Source organism: Anomaloglossus baeobatrachus, chromosome 1 (genome assembly GCF_048569485.1).
Source record: "Anomaloglossus baeobatrachus isolate aAnoBae1 chromosome 1, aAnoBae1.hap1, whole genome shotgun sequence".
In the NCBI taxonomy this organism is placed as follows: Eukaryota; Metazoa; Chordata; class Amphibia; order Anura; family Aromobatidae; genus Anomaloglossus; species Anomaloglossus baeobatrachus.
Window position 1 is genome coordinate 157,418,527 of NC_134353.1, and position 23,225 is coordinate 157,441,751.

Sequence of the window (23,225 nt, forward strand, 5' to 3'; positions counted from 1 at the left end):
AATCATTAACAGTAAAAACAGACTGGTACAGGAGGAGAGAGGACCCTGCCCGCGAGGGCTCACAGTCTACAGGGTACACAGAATCAGGGTACACACAATCCTTCTTGAGCGGTATAATGGCTGGACATTCTCATCTTGTTTGTACTTGCGTATAATTGTTTGCACAGATGAGTGAGGCACTTTTAGGTATCTGGAAATTGCATACAAGGATGAACCAGATTTGAGCAAGTATAAAATTCTATTCCTAGGATCTTGGCTGATTTCTTTTGACTTTCCCATGATACTACACAAAAAAGACATGTGTTTCAGGTGTGCATTAAAATACATCCATAGGTGTGTCTCTGATTAACTCAGATGTTGCCAATAAATCTTTCACAAGCTTCCAAACACATGACATCATCATATGGATGTCCCATATTGTTTAAAGGCAGAGTAGTCTTAGGGTGGCTTTACACGCTTCGATATTTGTCCCAATATCGCTAGCATGCGACCCGCCCCCATTGTTTGTGCAAAACGGGCATATCGCTGCCTGTCGCGCACAAAATTGCGCACCCGCGTCACACATACTTACCTGCATAGCGACGTCACTGTGACCGGCATACCGCCTCCTTTCTAAGGGGGCGGTCCGCTCAGCGTCACAGCGACGTCACTGAGCGGCCGCCCAATGAAAGTGGAGGGGCGGAGATGAGCGGGACGAACATCCCGCCCACCTCCTTCCTTCCGCATTATGGCCGGCGGCAGGTAGGAGATGTTCCTCGTTCCTACGGGGGTCACACACAGCGATGTGCACTGCCGCAGGAACGAGGAACAACAACGGGAAAGCGATAGTATCGATAATTGGGAGCGGACCCCCATGTCAACGAGGAGTGATTTTGGACGTTTTTGCAACGATCCAAAATCGCTCCTTGGAGTCACACACTATGAGATCGCTACAGCGGCCGGATGTGCGTCACAAAATCCGTGACCCCAACGAGATCGCTGTAGCAAAATCGTAGCGTGTAAAGCCCGCTTAAGTGTATGTAAACTTTTGACTTCACAGAAATTAATAAAAATGCCTTAAAACATTCTCTCTCATTATTCTAGCATTTGGCAAATATAAATAATTTTGGTTCCTAATTAACCTAAACGGGAAAGGTTTATTGTGATTTCATGTCAGATAGTGAGAAAAACATGCAGATGTGTCTTTTTTAGATAGTGTATGTAAACTTATGGTTTCAACTGCATGTGCAAATTCATGTGAGTGCTATTATTGACTGCTTTAATTAAGAGTGTAATTTCTTGTGATGGGAAACAGGGCAAACACGGAGAACACAGTTCCGTTAGTATTATCAATCATCTTATTGGAATCTTGTCACTAAGGTCGCCCATACACATTAGATGTACGTAGATTGATGGTGGAAATGCCATTGAATAAACCGTCGTCAGGTGAACAATCATTACACAGTACACATATATTTTAGTCTAAATTGGCCATCACATGTGCAATGCACAAATTACACAGAAGGCATGTCTATATATATATATTGCCTGTGGCAATGTAGCAAATAATATAAAAATATATATACAGTTAGGTCCAGAAATATTTGGACAGTGACACAAGTTTTGTTATTTTAGCTGTTTACAAAAGCATGTTCAGAAATACAATTATATATATAATATGGGCTGAAAGTGCACACTCCCAGCTGCAATATGAGAGTTTTCACATCCAAATCGGAGAAAGGGTTTAGGAATCATAGCTCTGTAATGTATAGCCTCCTCTTTTTCAAGGGACCAAAAGTAATTGGACAAGGGACTCTAAGGGCTGCAATTAACTCTGAAGGCGTCTCTCTCGTTAACCTGTAATCAATGAAGTAGTTAAAAGGTCTGGGGTTGGGTTAATTACAGGTGTGTGGTTTTGCATTTGGAAGCTGTTGCTGTGACCAGACAACATGCGGTCTAAGGAACTCTCAATTGAGGTGAAGCAGAACATCCTGAGGCTGAAAAAAAAGAAAAAATCCATCAGAGAGATAGCAGACATGCTTGGAGTAGCAAAATCAACAGTCGGGTACATTCTGAGAAAAAAGGAATTGACTGGTGAGCTTGGGAACTCAAAAAGGCCTGGGCGTCCACGGATGACAACAGTGGTGGATGATCGCCGCATACTTTCTTTGGTGAAGAAGAACCCGTTCACAACATCAACTGAAGTCCAGAACACTCTCAGTGAAGTAGGTGTATTTGTCTCTAAGTCAACAGTAAAGAGAAGACTCCATGAAAGTAAATACAAAGGGTTCACATCTAGATGCAAACCATTCATCAATTCTAAAAATAGACGGGCCAGAGTTAAATTTGCTGAAAAACACCTCATGAAGCCAGCTCAGTTCTGGAAAAGTATTCTATGGACAGATGAGACAAAGATCAACCTGTACCAGAATGATGGGAAGAAAAAAGTTTGGAGAAGAAAGGGAACGGCACATGATCCAAGGCACACCACATCCTCTGTAAAACATGGTGGAGGCAACGTGATGGCATGGGCATGCATGGCTTTCAATGGCACTGGGTCACTTGTGTTTATTGATGACATAACAGCAGACAAGAGTAGCCGGATGAATTCTGAAGTGTACAGGGATATACTTTCAGCCCAGATTCAGCCAAATGCCACAAAGTTGATCAGACGGCGCTTCATAGTACAGATGGACAATGACCCCAAGCATACAGCCAAAGCTACCCAGGAGTTCATGAGTGCAAAAAAGTGGAACATTCTGCAATGGCCAAGTCAATCACCAGATCTTAACCCAATTGAGCATGCATTTCACTTGCTCAAATCCAGACTTAAGACGGAAAGACCCACAAACAAGCAAGACCTGAAGGCTGCGGCTGTAAAGGCCTGGCAAAGCATTAAGAAGGAGGAAACCCAGCGTTTGGTGATGTCCATGGGTTCCAGACTTAAGGCAGTGATTGCCTCCAAAAGATTCACAACAAAATATTGAAAATAAAAATATTTTGTTTGGGTTTGGTTTATTTGTCCAATTACTTTTGACCTCCTAAAATGTGGAGTGTTTGTAAAGAAATGTGTACAATTCCTACAATTTCTATCAGATATTTTTGTTCAAACCTTCAAACTAAACGTTACAATCTGCACTTGAATTCTGTTGTAGAGGTTTCATTTCAAATCCAATGTGGTGGCATGCAGAGCCCAACTCGCGAAAATTGTGTCACTGTCCAAATATTTCTGGACCTAACTGTATACTCATGGAATATAGGGACTCGTATATATTTACAGGACATGTCACATGTCCTGCTCTAAAAGAAAAGGAAGAAAATGAGCAAAAAGTCCACGGTCAGCTACAAATAAATATAAACTTTACTGGAGACCAGCAAATGAGAGAGAAGTATAGATACAGTACATAGTAAAGGGGGCGCATATTCCACCATAATATAAAAATATAAAAAGCGTCATATCATTACACTATGGTATATAGTAAGTGTAATAGCACAATACACACATAGTATGTGTAATAGGACAATACACACATAGTATGTCTAATAGCACAATACACATAGTATGTGTAATAGCACTATACACACATAGTATGTGTAAAAGCCCAATACACACATAGTAAGTGTAATAGCGTAATACACACATAGTATGTGTAATAAGACAATACACACATGTTATGTCTAATAGCACAATATACACATATAGTATGTGTAATAGCATAATACACACATAGTAAGTGTAATAGCATAATACACACATAGTATGTGTAATTGCATAATACACACATAGTATGAGTAATAGCATAATACACACATAGTATGTGTAATTGCATAATACACATATAGTATGTGTAATAGCATAATACACACATAGTATGTGTAATTGCATAATACACATATAGTATGTGTAATAGCATAATACACACATAGTATGTGTAATAGCATAATACACACATAGTATGTGTAATAGCATAATACACACATAGTAAGTATAAAACATAGTACACACATAATATGTGTAAAAGCACAATACACACGTTCCCAGGTCCCACCTGACACTGTTATAGCATGCGAGCCCATTGACCAATCAGCACCGCTTCCTTCTCTCCACTTTTGGACGTTTGAGCAGGAAGTCAGTGCAGTGCTCACATTCTGCTCAAATGTCTGAAGTTGGGGAGTTTGACGCCAACCGCTGTTTGGTCACAGGGCTCGCGTGTCATAATGTCAGGTGGGCCTTGGGAACACGGCTTTAGACATAGCTGGAACCGCAGTTGCTCCGGAGGGGAGTATAGGCTTATTTATTTTTACAGAGGTGAATAAGCGTAATGAGTAAGGGTTGTCCAAGTAGTTGACAACCCCTTTAAGTGTAAAAGCACAATACCTGAAGAGAGTGCAGTATTTTGCTGCATTTTCTTCAGGGTTTGTACATTTACACTTGATGCATGGATACATATAATTATAATTGGTTATAATTGACTATAGGGCACAATAATCCTATACTTAAGCCCGCTACACACGCTTCAATATATCTCACAATCTGTCGTTGGGGTCAAGTTGTAAGTGACGCACATCCGGCATCGTTTGTGAGGTATCTGCGTGTGACATCTACTTGCGATTAGGATTGAACGCAAAACCGTTGATCGCAAACACATCGTATCATTCTCTAGAATTGAGCGTTTTGTTGCACGAACCTAGTCAATTGTAACGTGTGACATCCCTCATACGATTTTGGTGTCTGATGCTTTGTGCGCAGGTGTGCGCTCTGCACCGCAGCTTAAAAAAGGTCTGCTTCAGAGTGCAGCTGAAAAGCTGCGTTCTGAAGCGCCTCACAATGTCTGTCAGTCACTAATCTCTGTCAGTCGGTCACTATCTCTGTCCCTCACTCTCTGTCCATGTCAGTCTATCCCCCTCTCTCATATACTCACCGATCCCCGATCCCCGGCGCTGCACGGCGTTCACACTGCTCCGGCGGCTTTTACTGTTTTGAAAAAGCCGGCCGCCCATTAAACAATCTCGTATTCCCTGCTTTCCCCGCCCACCGGCGCCTATGATTGGTTACAGTGAGACACGCCCCCACGCTGAGTGACAGGTGTCACACTGCACCCAATCACAGCAGCCGGTGGGCGTGTCTATACTGTGTAGTGAAATAAATAATTAAATAATTAAAAAAAACGGCGTGCGGTCCCCCCCAATTTTAAAACCAGCCAGATAAAGCCATACGGCTGAAGGCTGGTATTCTCAGGATGGGGAGCTCCATGTTATGGGGAGCCCCCCAGCCTAACAATATCAGCCAACAGCCGCCCAGAATTGCCGCATACATTATATGCGACAGTTCTGGGACTGTACCCGGCTCTTCCCGATTTGCCCTGGTGCGTTGGCAAATCGGGGTAATAAGGAGTTATTGGCAGCCCATAGCTGCCAATAAGTCCTAGATTAATCATGTCAGGCGTCTATGAGACACCCTCCATGATTAATCTGTAAATTACAGTAAATAAACACACACACCCGAAAAAATCCTTTATTAGAAATAAAAACACAAACACATACCCTGGTTCACCACTTTAATCAGCCCCAAAAAGCCCTCCTTGTCCGGCGTAATCCAGGATGCTCCAGCGTCGCTTCCAGCGCTGCTGCATGGAGGTGACCGGAGCTGCAGAAGACACCGCCGCTCCGGTCACCTCCACGCAGGTAATGAAGACAGCCGCACGATCAGCTGGTGTCACTGAGGTTACCCGCTGTCACTGGATCCAGCGGTGGATGCAGCGGTGGCCGCGGGTAACCTCAGTGACAGCTCAGCTGATCGCGCTACTCACCGCCGCTCCTATCACCTCCACGCTGCAACTGAGGTGAGTAGCGCGATCAGCTGAGCTGTCACTGAGGTTACCCGCGGCCACCGCTGCATCCACCGCTGGATCCAGTGACAGCGGGTAACCTCAGTGACAGCAGCTGATCGCGCGGCTGTCTTCATTACCTGCGTGGAGGTGACCGGAGCGGCTGTGTCTGCTGCAGCTCCGGTCACTTCCATGCAGCAGCGCTGGAAGCGACGCTGGAGCATCCTGGATTACGCCGGACAAGGAGGGCTTTTTGGGGCTGATTAAAGTGGTGAACCAGGGTATGTGTTTGTGTTTTTATTTCTAATAAAGGATTTTTTCGGGTGTGTGTGTTTATTTACTGTAATTTACAGATTAATCATGGAGGGTGTCTCATAGACGCCTGACATGATTAATCTAGGACTTATTGGCAGCTATGGGCTGCCAATAACTCCTTATTACCCCGATTTGCCAACGCACCAGGGCAAATCGGGAAGAGCCGGGTACAGTCCCAGAACTGTCGCATATAATGTATGCGGCAATTCTGGGCGGCTGTTGGCTGATATTGTTAGGCTGGGGGGCTCCCCATAACGTGGAGCTCCCCATCCTGAGAATACCAGCCTTCAGCCGTATGGCTTTATCTGGCTGGTTTTAAAATTGGGGGGAACCGCACGCCATTTTTTTTAATTATTTAATTATTTATTTCACTACACAGTATAGACACGCCCACCGGCTGCTGTGATTGGGTGCAGTGTGACAGCTGTCACTCAGCGTGGGGGCGTGTCTCACTGTAACCAATCATAGGCGCCGGTGGGTGGGGAAAGCAGGGAATACGAGATTGTTTAATGGGCGGCCGGCTTTTTCAAAACAGTAAAAGCCGCCGGAGCAGTGTGAACGCCGTGCAGCGCCGGGGATCGGGGATTGGTGAGTATATGAGAGAGGGCAGCTAACTTCAGTAACTTAGGAGATTAGCGGTCACCGGTGAGTCCTTCACTGGTGACTGCTAATCAGGACGCAACACAGACAGAGCCGCAGCATGACCATGAAGTCGGGTGAAGTTCACCCGAGTTCATTCTGACAGTGCGGCTCTGTCTGTGTCTGCTGTCATCTGCCATTCAGCTCTGCTACACGGCTGTCTGTGTCTGCTGTTAGCGGTCATGTAGCAGAGCTGAATGGCAGATGACATAGTAAAAACACATCCCTACACATTACACACGCTTGGCAAGTCAATAAATAAAAAAAAAAAAAGGTGCCCAATGCATACGTCACAGAACACATGATCTAAAGGATCGCACACAAAATTGACCAATTTAACATAGACTACTAACGCTCATGTGACAGCAAATGAACGACCAACGTGAAATCTCATAGATCCCGTATGCAACCTGGGCGTGTCACATCGCAAATGCGATTGTACAACTAATTGCAACGTGTAAAGTGGGCTTTAGGCGGGCTTTACACGTTTCAACATCGGTAGCATTGGCTAGCGATGTCGAGCGCGATAACACCCGCCCCCGTCGCACATGCGATATCTGGTGATCACTGCCGTAGCGAACATAATTGCTACGGCAGCTTCACACGCACATACCTTGTCGGCGACGTCACGGTGAACAATCCCTCCTTCAAGGGGAAGGTTCGTTCAGCGTCACCGCGACGTCACTAAGCGGCCGGCCAATAGAAGCGGAGGGGCGGAGATGTGCGGGACATAACATCCCGCCCACCTTCTCCCTTCCGCATTGCCGATGGACGCAGGTAAGGAGATGTTTGTCGTTCCTGTGGCTTCACACACAGCGTTGTGGAGCTGCATGAACGACAAACAACATCATATCTGCAGCTGGAGCGACATTATGGAAATGAACGACGTTACACAGATAAGCGTTTTTTGACTGTTTTGCGCTCGTTCATTGTCGCTCCTAGAATTTAAAGATTGCGATGTCGCTACCGGCGCCGGATGTGCGTCACAACAACCGTGACCCCGACAATATAGCGGTAGCGATGTCGCAACGTGTAAAGTACCCCTTAGGCTGTAACTGTGCAGTTTCTGTGGATTCATTACATGTGCTATCTGGATCATATCTGTAAATTGATTGTAGTAGTTATCATATGTACCACTTCTTGCTATATGTCATTATATGTAATGATGTGACACTTTTTATATTTTTATATTATGGCGGAATGTGCACCACCTTTCCTATGTACCGTATGTATACTTCTTTCCCCCAATTACTGGTCCTCAATAAAGTATATATTTATTTATGACTGAATGTGGACTTTTTGCTCATTTTCATTCATTGCTTTTTATTACATATGCAATGACTATGTCCAATAATAAACATTCTTTTAGAAGATGTTCTTTTTAAGGAACTGTTGAATTAAGGATGTTTCTTCTGACAAAAAAAAAACAACCCACATCTAATTTAATTTCAAATGTTGAAAGTTGGGGATCGGTCAGCAGAAATGCTTGTTCACTCTTACGTTTTACCACAAAAACAACTGTTTCAACTAAAATCTAATATCAATTGGGCAACTTATGGGGTTATTCCTAAAATAGCACATTATCACCTATTCTTTGGATTTGGGACAACTTGCTGTTGGCTGGGAGTCCAAATACTGAGACTCTCTGATCCTGAGAACAGGTCTCTAGATCCATGAGGTCCATCTTGAATGGAGTTGAGGTTCACATTCTCCATTTACACTTAATTTACTTTTTATGGTCCTGCAGGAAATAACCAAGCTCTGTACTTGGCTTTCTCTGGCAGCTCCATGGACAATGGTCGGAGGGGAGGCTGGGCATACACATTGGGGCCCATTCTGCAGAACCCAGTTGTCAGGGTTCCAGAGTCTTGCTATCAGGATCACTGGATATCACAGCAAGCAGACCATATCATATGAATGGGGGATAACTTGAAATTTTGGGGATAACCCATCTTTTGTGTTCTGTGTATGTACTGGGTTACCATATGAGGGTGCACACATAATGGGCGCTGGTCCAAACTGTGCGCCTATTCCCAAACACTTTGCAATTTTTTCTATTTAAAGGGGTTTTCCCATGAACAAAGATAATTTTAAAGTTTATTTTAATCAATAAATCTTGGAGTAATCATAATTTCAACAATTAGATGTGTTTTAAAAAAAAAAACATTCCTGTTCTGAGATAATCTTATAAATGTGCCGCTGTTATATACTGTGTAATGGCCGTGTCTGACCGTACAGGGACATGGTCTGATCATACCACAGCTCCTGGGCAGGAGAGGATGCAAAACAAAGTGTATAGACAGGATAGCATGGGATCAATACTGATTCTTTTTGTGAGGGAAAATATTTCCCTGTTTTTTTTAAAAAAAATGTTTTACCTCTAAGAATAATTAGCGATCCTGTGCTGTAATGTCTGTATACTTTTTTACTTGACCCCAAGCCCAGGAGATGTGGTATGATCAGACCATGTCCCTGTACAGTCAGACACGGCTATTACACAGCACATAGCAGGGGCACATTTATACGATTATCTCAGCATAAGAAAAACACTTTTAAACACATCCGATTGCGGAAATTATTATTATTTCAAAATCTATTAATTAAAATAAACCTTAAAATGAACTTTGTTTGTGGGAAAACCCCTTTAATGAAATATCTTGTAATCATGCAACTTTCCAAATTTCATGTCCTCCACTAGGGCATACTGGAAGGTAAATTAGCACTTTAGTATTCATTCTTCTTTTCTATCCTAGATAAATTCACCAGCAAGTGAAAGATTCCTTTTCCTCTTCTGTGCTTTGCATTACCCTAAAGTATAAACATCCTTCTTAAATCCATCAGTTCATGCCCCTCCAGACCTGCTGGCGTTCTGAATACATTTTGAGAAGTGAAGTCCTAAAAGTCATCGGCATCGACGTAGCTTCTATACAATTCATAATCATCCTCGCTGTCCCCATACAGCGGGTCAAATACAAAGGAACCAAAATAAGAACACATCACTTTGAAAAAAAAATGGAGCTTAGAGGCATTTGTTCAAAATGTGTCTATAAGCATCAGTTTTAGACTGCAAAACTGGGGAAAAAAAAGAAAAAAAGGTCTCGGAAGTCCCACATCATAGCGTCTAGTGAGATTTGAATTTAGCTGAAAAAATAGCGAGTTTCGTTTTTGTAAGAATCCATTTCATATAACGATGAGGTATGCTGACAAAATGTCAGGTACCTATCAAAAGTAAATACATGTAAAAAAAATAGAATAGATATTTCATCTTACCTCCTTCATTGTCCTTACTGTCAGTACACAATGTTTCCATGGCAACATCACATCCCGCTCCTCTCCAACCTGGCTGGCACATACAATGCCATCCATTTTGGTCTAAAGTACATCTTCCGTTGCTGTTACAGAGTCCCGGGCAACCTTCTGCAATGACACAGAGATAAGGAGAATATCAAGTGATCTGGGAAATCCAGGTCGTTCTGGCGTCATTGAACAAAACGTAAGACACTTACAGGCCTTCATCGACAGCATAAACACTGTAACTGCACATGAAGAGAGCGCAGCATGGCACAAATCATGGCGTCTTCGAATTAGACATACGGAATCGTGAGAAGGGCACCAGAAGTCTGTCTAGATCATAGCTCCTGAAGACCAGATAACATGGTGTCTTTCTAATGTTCTCTTTCAAAAAATTGTACATTTTTTGGTTTCCAGATTGGAACAATTATTTTGGCAGGAAAAAGAATTTTGAGTTTCCAGCACCAAAAAACTGGATCATTATGGGTTGACCACAAACAAAATGTTGACAAAAATTTTGGTAAGTTCAACAATTTAAAGGTGGTATTGAGCTTACAGTAAATCTTTCTTTCCATTATCTGGTCTCAGGGTGGAAGAGCCTTCATGTGAATTTACAGTGCTTCCAATAACTGCATAAAGTACCCACCAGGACAACTGGGGACAGTACTTTGTGCCGAGAGTACATTCCTTGTTCACAGAAGAAGCAAAAGCCCAGAAATAAAGTGAAGCAGCTTAGCGACTATTCTAACAAACATCGGGGGAAATCAGGCTGCAAACAGAGGGGACAAAACTGGACAGGATTTTCAACGTAACGTAGGAGCTGTGCGATCTGGTTACTTAGGACGGACAAAATGAAATACCAGAAGGACCACGAGAAAAGACATTGATAAAGACTCAACAAAAACACGGTAGTGACGTGCTTCAAGACATAGAGCAGAAAGTGAGGTTTTCTTTGTGACAATCTCCCTAGGGCCTTTGCAATGTTACCTTTATATCCTATCTTGTCTGCTTTTATGAGCAAGAAGGGAAAATTTATGAAACAAATTACAATATTTTAATAGATCTGAGTATTAAAAGGTTTCAAATGTCTTCAAGTCTGACAATACATATTAAAAATTAACATAATAAACGAATGAAAAAATAAGCAACGTTCAATGCTCTTTACACTAAAGAAAATTGTACGGATTATTTTATAAAGAAAAGAAAAATTTAATTGCTATTCATTTCTGTTTTCTTTTAGAAAAACTGCTCTATGGGAATTTAATTAATGTGGAGTTTATATATAGCATCTGTGAGAATTGTTACATTCAGAGTACGGATGGTTGGATATATAAGGATATAGCAACCTCAACTAATTTAAAACTGTATTTGGAGATTGGGAAAACTAATGAATATATACTGGCCACTTAGGCCCACATTCATCAAGACTGTTGCTTTGTCCTAGACAAGGATGTGCCAATTTTGGTACCTCTTTCAGCTGTGGTGTACCACCACAAGACACTTTTGTCATGGAAATTATGATGAATTTGTTGGCTGCACTCAGCCACATCCTCTCCGACTATGCCCCGCCTCTGGGACTGGTGTAAAAATGCCAAAAATCACCACATTTTATGTAACTATGGGAATTTTGGCCAAACTGTTCTTAAGCATAAAAAAGTAAAAGGAAACTATATTTTTCCAAACAATATTATATTTGTGGATATGATATTTTGGAAAAAATTGGGGCTTAAAGTTAGTCTGCAGACAAAAAGTGAACAAAAATGTAAAAAAAAATGTAAAATAAATAGATTTTGTAGAGTTTCTTTTGTGATTTTTTGGGGTGACCATGGGTTGTTAGTTAAAGTGACTTTCTACCCTGGGACTGAAAAGTGACTTTACATTTTTAATTTCTCCTTCATGCTGTCTTTAGATTGTCTTCCGGCTCAGACTTTCATTCCTTTCCTCTTGCTTGGCAAGTGCATTAGTAAATCTAGACCATACCTTCCCTGCCACTCTCCTTTCCTAGAGAAGCGTACAAGGATGACATGGATTAGACATTCTGCTGCACTCCCGATTTCAATGCGGCAGCCATATTGGAGGGCAGAAGAACAGAATGTCAATCTGAGTGGAGAAAACAGAGGGAGGCACCAAGTAGCGTAACCATACATATTTAGGCCAGAGTCACACTTGCGAGTGATTCACGCGAGTCTCGAATCGCATCGCATCACGCATCACCAGGCACGGCCTGTTGCTCTCCGGACAGGAGAAGGTCAGCTGCATGTATTTCTATTCAGTCGTCCTGCTCCTCTTCGGCGAACAGCAGGCTGTACCGAGTGACGTGATGCGAGACTCGCATGAGTCACTTGCAAGTGTGACTCTGGCCTAAATGTATAGTCAGTTTCCAGTCTCGTGGTGGATGGTCGCATTAAGGTTGTTTTTACTCCACCAATAATTTTCAAACTTCTAAATGGAACTGTTCCTATATCCTTATGGTACATAAGGAAGTAATTGGCTTCAGGAGACAACCACTTTAGACCAACAGTACCAAAAAAGTAAGGGTTTGCATGGTGGGTCCTAAAAGCACACCTTTGTGAGGTTAATTCTGGAGTCACAGAGTTTAGGAAGCCTTGCAATAGGTAAAGCCTGCATCTGATAGTTAAACTATGAGGAACCAGCCCAAATCATGAAGATAAGGTGCTGTTAATAAGAAACATTCAATGGTGTGGGAGTTAGAAGTGAGGAGACTATGAATGAAAAATTGCCTAAGGAATTTAAAATAAATTTGTAAATGTGGGTATATCTACATATGACCAGGAGTCTGAGAATGAACAACGCATAGAAGGTAACGGGGGGCATTGTATTATGGGTGTAACAACAGTATGCACAGCTAATGCCATGACAAATAACAAAATGGACGTAATAACACGCTAAATGGATAAAAAAAGAAAGAAAATAATAGACTGCTGACAATACTTCATATATTAAACATGCATTGTAATATACAATATATGGCTTAAGGATAATGCAAGATTATTGTGAACGAGCATTCCTAGGTATGCTTGTATCTTTATTACCATGCAGTCCTACTGGGCTTACAATCACCTGATGAACTAACAGAATGCTTGCTCATTGGGTGAAATTATCTTTTGTGCTGCACAAAAAATCCTTGTGCTTGTTATCAAATCATCCTATGTAAACAGGACATGCGCTGCCTGGAATGGTGCACATTAAAAGTGTGGTATGCTGCATAGACAGGCAACTGAACGACTGACGATCAGCAAATAACTTGCTTATTCGTGGTCGTTTAGTGCAGCACATCCATTGTTGTAAACTGAAGCTTAGTTTGGGTTCCCATCTGCATTGGAACCTCCATAAAAATTCCATCATATTAACTGAATAAAAATAACATAACATGCTGCACTATTTTTAAGGAAAATGAAGGAAACAATGACAAAAACTTGATGGACCCCATCATAGCAAATGGGGGCTGTCAAGCCATAGGTATCTGTAATGTGATGGATCCAAACTGCATTCAATTAAGTTGTTTTGTCCTCATGTCAAAGAAGAACAATGGAATTAATGGCCACAAAAGCGAACAGAGCCTCAAAAAAATGATTTGAAAATATGTACACTGATGAGCAAAAGGGTAACAATGTTTTGAACAGGATGGGTTCATGATTGGGAATATATATACCATTATGGGTAACAATGTTTTGACTTTTGACTTTCAGGCCACATACCTCACCATCCACTACAGTTTCAAATGTTCATTTTATAGACAATCATCTTGGCTATCTCATATATGAATTTGACTTGCCACTATTTAGCATATGATTAGTTATTCAGATTCTTGCCATGTCACTTCATTTTTACTCTGTTTCTCCAAAAAATTTAAATTTTTATTATTTTGTTAGCATTTTTTAAATCCACGTTTGGCTTTCACTTTTTACCTGAATCCTTCTGGGCATGCTCTCAATCAGATTCAAGCATGTCTTGACCGAAATCTGAACCAAGGTCACTGCTACATGTTCCCAATGTTGGTGCATACTGATCATTTCACTTGGGTATGTATACAGCTTTTTCTTTAACTCTGCCCATAAGTGTGTGATTAGGTTGAGGACTGGGAACTGTTGGGGCCAATCCAGCATCTCTACTTAATTGTCATTGAACCATTTCTTTGCCAATCTTGATGTGTGCTTCAGGTCATTTTACTGCTGGAACACTATGTCATCCTTATCATACCAATAGTACTTGAGTGTACAAAGTAACTCATCTTGTAGCTTAGGATTGAGACCACCATCAATACTGGTCAAATATCCAATGTCTTGTGGTGTGAAACAATCCCATGTCATCAGGCTTCTTCCCCGGAATTTGACAGTTCTTTCAATTCCTAGATTCATTAGCCCCCTTGTTTCTTCTAGTCCCATTTCAACCCATCAGAGCGTTGTCTATTGACTTTCGTCTCATCGCTCCAAATCACCCATTTCCAAACTTCTACTATCCACTTTTTAGACTTTTTTGCAAACTTGAGCTGACACTTCTTATGACGATATTGGGAAACATCCAGTGCCATGTTTGTTGTGCCAGAACTCATAAACTTTATGAACAGTCAACATGTTGACTCAGATATTTTATCTTGACGTCCACCTCTTGGCTTCTGAATGGATACATGGACTTAATTTTGTATTCTTACAACTGTCATGGCGCTCACATGATACAGTTTGGCAATTTTCTTGCCCGAGAGACTGCTATTGATGAGCTGCATGATTCTGTTTCTGATTTCTTGGGAAATTTTCTTCATGGCTGCTCCTTGATTCAAATCGGTTACCTTTAGCTTGGGAATCTACCTCATAACACACTGAGCTATTAGGTAATGTGAGAACAGGTTGTAATTTGTAGTATGCAGAAATAAAAATATTTTTCATTACCAGGCGCAAAACAGTAACAATGCAGTGAAATGACAAGTATCTGCATAACTAATCATATGCTAAATAATTGCAAGACACATTTATGTATGAGACGTTAAAGATGAGTGTCTATAAAATGAAGGTAGTCTCGTGCTCAATGCTGTAGTGGAAGGTGAGATATGGAGCCTGAACGTCAAAAGTCCAACACATTGTTACCCTTTTGCTCGTCAGTGTACGTATTTTCTAATCAGTTTTTTCAGGCTCTCTTTGCTGTCAGTATAACAATAATATTATCTAACAAGTAATCAGTCTGGACTCATTATTTGAGTAACAGGTTATACAGAGGAAACATTAAGATAGCACTGTCTTCCGGAGCTAATAGTACAAGACTCAAACTCTATGTGATGTGTCGGTAGAAAGACATACAATCAAAAGGACTGCATAATTATCGAAATGTGAAGACAGTGCAAGGATAGTGTCATGAGAAAATTACATTATGTTGCTCTATGTTGGATCTCACTGATGCTCTAGAGGAGGTTGTTTAAAGCACCACTCACGCATTTTTTTTATTTTTTACTGCTCGAGTGCTGCTTCTAATCTTCTAACACCCCCTGCCCCTACTCTCATACTCACTATCCACCATCTTCATCTTTTATCATCACTGCTCCTGTTGGTCTGTGGCAGTTAGTGACCTGCTGACAGGCAGAGCTCACTCTTCAATGCATCTCTGTGAGAGTCTCGTTATGGCTTTTTTCTTGCCTCGTTCTGGCCTTCATAGAGCTGCATTGAGAGCTTGTGATGTAATTTCTGACCAGTCAGAAGTTGCGGTTACAAGAATGGCATCGCGAGACTGGAGAGGTGTCAATAAAAGCTGATGACGCCAAAGAGTTAGATTAAAAGAGCCACTCCAGCGTTGTAAAGAAAAAACACTTGAGTGGTGCATTAATTTAGGTGCTCCTACCTATTTTTATATTTTTTTAATTCATTGATCCACCAAGGGACAAACATCTATAACATTTATACTTTATTAGCTATACATTATGTGCGCAGAATTTGTCTTTGTATGTATTTATATCTAGAAATTATCTATCTAATCTATTTTATCTAATCTCTCTCTTATCCATCTATTGATCTATCCATCTTATCTATCTTCTCTATCTATCCATCTTATATATCCATCTTATCAATTTTCTCTATCTATCCACCTTATCTATCTTTTCTATCTATCCACCTTATCTATCCATCTTATCTATTCATCTTATCTATTCATCTTATCTACCCACCTTATCTACCTGCCTTATCTACCCGCCTTATCTCCCCGCCTTTTCTATCCACCTTATCTATCCACCTTATCTATCCACCTTATCTATACATCTTATCTATCTTATCTATGCATCTTATCTATCATCTTATCTATCATCTTATCTATCCACCTTATCTATCCACCTTTTCTATCCCCCTTATCTATCCACCTTATCTACCTGCCTTATCTATCCACCTTTTCTATCCACCTTATTTATCCACCTTATCTATCCACCTTATCTATCTATCTATCTCTCTCTCTCATATCTGTCTGTCTATCCTTAATGCTAGCTATTCTGTATCTATCTAAAGTATTTATCTATAGTATCTACCTATAGATATATCTATCCACTTATCTCTTGGTCTGTATATTTACCTATTATGTTAATCCTTAATAATATGTTATAGAATGTCTCTGATTCAGGTAATATGAACATCTATCTATCTATCCATCCATCCATCACTTATCTATCTCATATCTCTCTATCTGCAGTATCTATTGATTTATCTATCTACAGTATTTATAGATTTATCTCTCTATCTACAGCATCTATCTTTTATCTGTTTCCTATCATCCTATACATGTCATATCTTGTAGCCCTTTATCTGTACAGTATGTAGTCGCACACAGTGGTTATTAAGTGGTTATCATCTAAGACCTCCACTTGATTAAATTTTACTAACAATCTGAAACCGGGCCATCCAGTTATTAACAAGGATATTATGTCTCCCTGACTCCAGTCTAATTATTAGCAGCGTTATCTTTGCAAATTGGAGGGCATATTTTGCTTAGCAAGCAGATTTTAAGGCAAGGTACTTTATAAAGTGGAATGTGCCCGTTGCTTTTTATTTCTTCCTTAAAATGTGGTTCCTAATTGACTTTTATCCCTGCATAACTTGATACAAAATGTTCTAATGGCTCCACTTCCTCCTTATAATTAGGACTTGCAGAGATGAGAGGGCTGCTGTCTAATTTAACCTGTTCAGTGGGGGACGTAACATTTGTTGTAGGTCAATGTGACATTAATGGGGAAATTATAGCGCTGACATTTTTAAGGTATATTAGTAATATGTTAGTCGTGAAAGTGCTCACCCATGCAACACATTTTTTGGCACAGACATTTTAGCCTGTATAATATCTAGATATTGGATTGTAAAGAAATATACAGCAACAAAAGACACAATGGCAACTTCTGGGGAACATGCACACGGGTGACATTGAAATTGGGGAACGAGCGATGCAGAGTATAGAGCAACATTTCAACAGCTCCAGAATCTTCTTTCATGGCGGCCATCTTTAATAAATATGTCAAATGCTATTTACAGACTCCCAATAAATAAAACTGCATCAGCTGCTATTAGAGTCGCAGAAAAGGAATTGGATGGAAGTGTCAGGCTTTTTTTCTTTTATAGGTGGAGATTTTCTCCTTTGACTCAACCCATGAACGGGTTTTTCTTATTTTTTGCTCTCAATGTTTAAAGATGGCTGCCTTCAACTTGCATTGCAATTTGCCAACGTGACTTTGGTAGCATTGCTTACATTTTGTAAGATGTGCAGGTATCAATTACCAATAATCAGAACTAAAGTACAGAGCATGAAAACATCTGGAACACTGTTGTGGGCGAGCACCTTCATTTCACATTATTAAAAAGGAAATAAAGAACGGAAAATGTTTTATTCTGTATTTTAAGTTGAGTGCAACACATGAACATCCGCACCATTCAACATTAGTAGGTTTAGTATTAGATTTATTAACCCATAATATATTTGTCATAATTGGTATTACTATTATAATAATTATTACTAAATGCTGGTTACAGTGCAATTTTTAGTTATTCTAGAAAGTGCTTCATGCTGATTTTACAGCTATTGGTTTTTTTTTGTTGCCTTACAACTATTAGTGGAAAATATTTGTACTGATTTATACGGATCTATTGATGTAACAAGAGAGGCTATGAACTCATCCAAGGGTGGCCATATTGCACTCTGTGCAGCCGCACTTAAAACCAAGAGGCGTGAGGGCCCATTTCTACCTCCAAATCAGGCAGAATTGTGCATTTTGATGAGTTATTGGACTGAAAAGGGCCCATATATTGTTTTTGCACAGGGACCCTCTTCTGACTGTGTCCACCAGTGAACTCATCAAACATAAAGCGCTAAAAACATTTCAGTAAGATGTCATTAACCTGAGGAAAAGTCTCTGTCTCATACAGTTCTTTATTTGTAAAAAATTACAATAGTGGTGCAGATTTCTGAAAACTGTCCAAGGCCATGTGCACATGTTGAGCATTTGATGAGTTTTTTACCTCAGTATTTGTAGTCAAAACCAGGAGTGGGGCAGTCAAAGGAAAGGTAAAATAGAAACATGGGCACCCCTGTTGTATTTATCACCCACTCCCGGTTTTGTCTTACAAATTCTGAGGTAAAAAACGCCCCAAATACTCAACGTGTGCATGTGGTCTTATAGTCTGTGTCCTAAGGAAGCACCCAAGGCCATGTGCACACTTGAGTATTTGGTCAGTTTTTTACCTCAGTATTTGTAGCCAAAACCAGGAGTGGATGGAATATACAGAAGTGGTGCCCGTGTTTCTATTATACTTTTCATCTGATTGTTTCACTCCTGATTTTGGCTACAAATGCTGAGGTAAAAACTCACCAAACACTAAACATGTGTACATGGCCTTGGATGCTTCCTTAGGACACAGACTATAAGGCCATGTGCACACGTTGAGTATTTGGTGAGTTTTTACCTCACTATTTGTAGCCAAAACCAGGAATGTGTGAATAATACAGAAGTGGTGACGTGATTCCATTACACTTTTCCTCTGATTATTCCTCTCCTGCTTTGGACTGAATACTAAGGTAAAAAAAACTCACCAAATACTCAATGTATGCACGTGGCCCAAAAGAAAAAAAGCAACCAGTCATGGAACAGCTTTCTTTTTTCCCCAGAGAGGAATACAGTAAGAAAGCTGCGCTGTAATTGGGTGATATGGGCAATAATTGCTGTCATATACCTGACTCTCATATTAGGCTTTATCCAAAAAAAGTGACCATTGTAGACAAAAGGTTATTTGACATGGGTGACAGAAGCCATTTCCGTCTGTGACAATTTTTGACCTGTGCACACTGTGTAAGGCCCTATATTTTACATATGTGCTAGGAAAAGCTGCTGAGGTATTGATAGGGTAACAGTTACTTACAGTAGGACTCCAGCAGATCAGTATAGCTTTTTTTACCTGAATAGGAAAGTACAGCACATGGCATTTTCCTAAATTGTAAAATAAGAACACGTGTGGGAAACTTTTTTCACCATGTCAGTTAAAGGATGACAAATGCCATTTTGCCTAGACATTGCCACTTTTGTGGAAATCATTCAAATCTATACTTTACCGATGACTAAACCCAGTGCAAATAATGGAAACAATGTGAATTGTACGTATGCCTATGCGATCGCAAACGTCTGCCACTGACTCCTGCTCCTGTTCAATTTTATTGAAGTATGGTCAGCTGTGTCTTTTCATACAGGCCGGTTTCATATGCCCAATGTTCAAGGCCTCAGTACGGACCACAATGTCTGGATCGGCCGTGGGCTTCCCGATTTAAACTTACAGCCTCACATATACCGATGAGGATGTTCAGCTCAGACTGTGAATACTAGACTTGTGGAACCATCCGTAAAGAGTAGCTAAGCGTATTTTTTCCTTTATCCTGCAGACATTGTCAAGCTATGAGTTTTTGTAATATACTTGATTACATTATTTAGCTTCCTTTTATCCCAAACAATATACTGGAGTTCTGTTTCAATGGCCAGTTCATGCTCCTTTAGAAGCTGCCTTCAGTTGCTGCTTGGCAATAACTGAATACTATATTCAGCAGCTCTCTGCTCCAAATCCTCACAATCAGGTAATTGTGAGCTATGACTCACAAGTAGGCCCTTTTTTGGAATATGGTTAATATGTTATTGTTATGTATTGGAAAAATTGGGGAAGTGTCTTTTAACCCCTTCACGGCCTTGGACGTACTAGAACGTCCAAGGTTGTGTCCCTTGCTTTGATGCGGGCTCTACCACTGAGCCTACATCTTTCCCTGCACATGTTGGCTGATTAATTAAATGAGCTATAGCACCAAAGTGAGGAATAGGGTAAAACTTAACCTTTAATAGTATAATAAAATTTAAATTATATCGTGCAGGAGTACCTCAACTGCTGTAGAGCAGTCTGGTGTGTTTGGACTTTATAACACCAGTAATAGCCCTGATAATTCACAATTACACACATTACACAGATTCACCGTATTAAAAATCAAGTATACGTCAGATAGTCAGGTGTACCCTTAAGATGTGGAATAATTGTAAGTAACGAGCATGAGCACTTATGGGGCAAAATAATCTAAATAAATTAAAATTGCAGTAGTTTGTATCCCTTCTAGTGCCAGCAGGATGATTGCATTTATCACTACCAAAAGTAACACAAAGAAGAACCAAAACTATAGAAAACAATAAAAAAATAAATTAGCAAATGCTAAACATGTAATAATGCACACATACAAACAGCATAGGTCAATTGAGGAGAAGAGGGTGGGAGTCATGATATTTAGCTGAGTGTATGACATAGAGAAATTGGGGTAAATATTATTGTATATATACTCCAATTTGTTAAGGTTAAACAAGCAGAAAGAATACAGTACCTTTAACTATTTTATCCAAATAGTGAGCTTGTAAAGTTGAGAAGGGGAGAAGAACAAGACAGACATTTCAGGACATTAACTGTTAGCAAAGACATGCAGAAGAAAGATCATTAGAAGCTAGGAAAGGAACATTACGGTTAGGTCAGAACAATTTGTTAAGATTTCCAGGCCAACTAAATAAACCTGATAATTCCATGTAACAACCTTGGATTCACTCCTAGTGGCATTTATATCTGCTCCATTTACTGAGCCCCAGGATTATTAAATATAACGATGATGACTGACAATGCTAATCTCCGCTAGAAGACATGGCACATATACGGTACATATGAAAAATAATAGCTATAGTTACTGGCATTATTTTACTCAGCCTTCGTTTAATATTTAATATATTCATAATTACATATAGAAAATATAATACATATATACATAACTAACTAAAGGGATTACTATAATTGACATGACAAATCTATCCTCTCTATGTAGGTGACATGTTAATGATTAGTGCTAAACTTTAATACTAGGTGAACCTTCCTCTGTTAGTACCTAGAAAACGTGCAGTTCTTTATTCTAGAGCCATAGGAACTCTATTGTCTTATGGGGCCTCGGCATAACATTGTATTATATGTAGAGTACTGTTATTACATGGTATTGAATAGAATGTAGAATTATTTTTTTACTTCTAATGAATTCCACATACATTCATATACAATGAAACCTGATAGTCACATCTAAATCTAGGAAGGTGTCTCTCGCAACGCTGTTAACCAGTATACATATAGATGAGGAAATAAAAATCTGCCACAGCAAAAATATTTCCCAACAGTCCCAATTCAGCAAGGGCAGTCCTGTAATCACAGAAGGATGTGGCTAAGCAAAACTGCACCAAACTGCACCAAAAAGTGACCACTGGAAAGAGTTTTTATGGGGTGTTATAAAAGGATTTTCCATACTATACTGAACAAAATTATAAACGCAACACTTTTGTTTTTGTTCCCATTTGTCATGAGCTGCACCCTATGGCCTTGTGTTCATCCTGCGTATTTTTATTTGTTTTTTGCTGCAATTTTGGTGCAGTTTGTTGCCCAAATCTGCATGTCTATCCTTATACCAGCAAAGTCAATGAGAATACTGAAGCGCTGTGCGCACATTGCTTCTTTTTTCCTTTTGGGTGCCGAAACAAGACGCAGCATGTAAACTGTTGGGCTATGTTCACACACTGCATCTTTTACTGTGTTTTTGAGGTCACAAAGATGCACCTAAATACATGCATTTCCTTCTCCCAGCAAAGTCTATGAGATTTCTATTTTGCTGTCCACACAGTGTATCTTTTTGTAGCTGTATCTTGGCTGCATTTTTGAAGATGCAGCATGTCAATTCAGTTTGCGTTTTTCCAGCAGGTTTGAGCCCTTCCAGTCAACAGATTTGACTTAAAAAACACATTGGGCAAAATGCAATAAAAATGCTGCGTTTTTTATGCGTTTTTTTCACGGGTGCATTTTTTGAGCATTTTTTGGAGCCACAAATGCACCTTTGTGGTTAGAAAAGATGCAGTGTGTGAACATAGCCTTGGTGCATTTTTTCCTGAATTTCTCCAAGTGTTGATTTCACTAAAACAACACAAGGCACAAAAACGCACCAAAAATTCACCAAAAAAACATGGGTTTTTTGGTACGTTTTTCTGCTACAAGGTGCAGTTTTTGGTGCAGAAAAATTCTGTACCTAATTATCAGCATACGCACATACCTGAGATTGAAGACTTTTTCTTTGTACTCAGTAAGCCTTTTTCTCTCAAATAATGTTCACAAATTTGTCAAAATCTAGTGAGCACTTCTTTTTTGCCGAGAGAATCCATCTACCTCACAGGTGTGGCATATCAAGATTCTGATTAAACAGCACGATTATTGCACAGTTGTGCCTTAGGCTGGCCACAATAAAAGGCCACTCTAACAGTATTGGGGGTATCTGTCAGTTCAGAAAAACAGTCAATAGCTAGTGTGACCTCATGCAGAGCAACAAAGAATATGCAGGAATGATACAGTTAAAAACGCCAACTCAAAATGCAAAAAATAAGCAGTTACTGAGCCCCAGATCCCAAAAAATTGGAATGCTACGCGTCTGGGAAAATGGCAACAAAAGCGCTATTCTTCTGAAATTTTTTCCACCCCTTAGATAAAAGTAAAACTTTACATGTTTGTTATCTGCAAACTTGTACTGACAGAAGGCATCATACGGACACATCAGTTTTACCATATAGTCAACGTGGTAAATATAAGACCCCTAAAAACAATCATA

General features: G+C 40.1%; 1 protein-coding gene across 20 annotated transcripts in view; it reads right to left on the reverse strand.

Annotated features, from left to right (window-relative positions):
• Positions 1 to 23,225, reverse strand: part of TENM3 (teneurin transmembrane protein 3) — a 1,857,795-nt gene that overhangs the window by 202,612 nt on the left and 1,631,958 nt on the right. For 14 of the 20 annotated variants that reach the window (XM_075347175.1, XM_075347169.1, XM_075347170.1 and 11 more), the window contains 3 exons: positions 20,931 to 20,957; positions 11,040 to 11,060; positions 10,032 to 10,178 (listed from right to left, as the gene is read on the reverse strand). In XM_075347175.1, coding sequence (XP_075203290.1) covers positions 10,032 to 10,178; positions 11,040 to 11,060; positions 20,931 to 20,957 — 195 coding nt within the window. The remainder of the gene's footprint in view (positions 1 to 10,031; positions 10,179 to 11,039; positions 11,061 to 20,930; positions 20,958 to 23,225) is intronic. The other 6 variants (XM_075347172.1, XM_075347166.1, XM_075347167.1 and 3 more) reach the window with 3 other exon arrangements.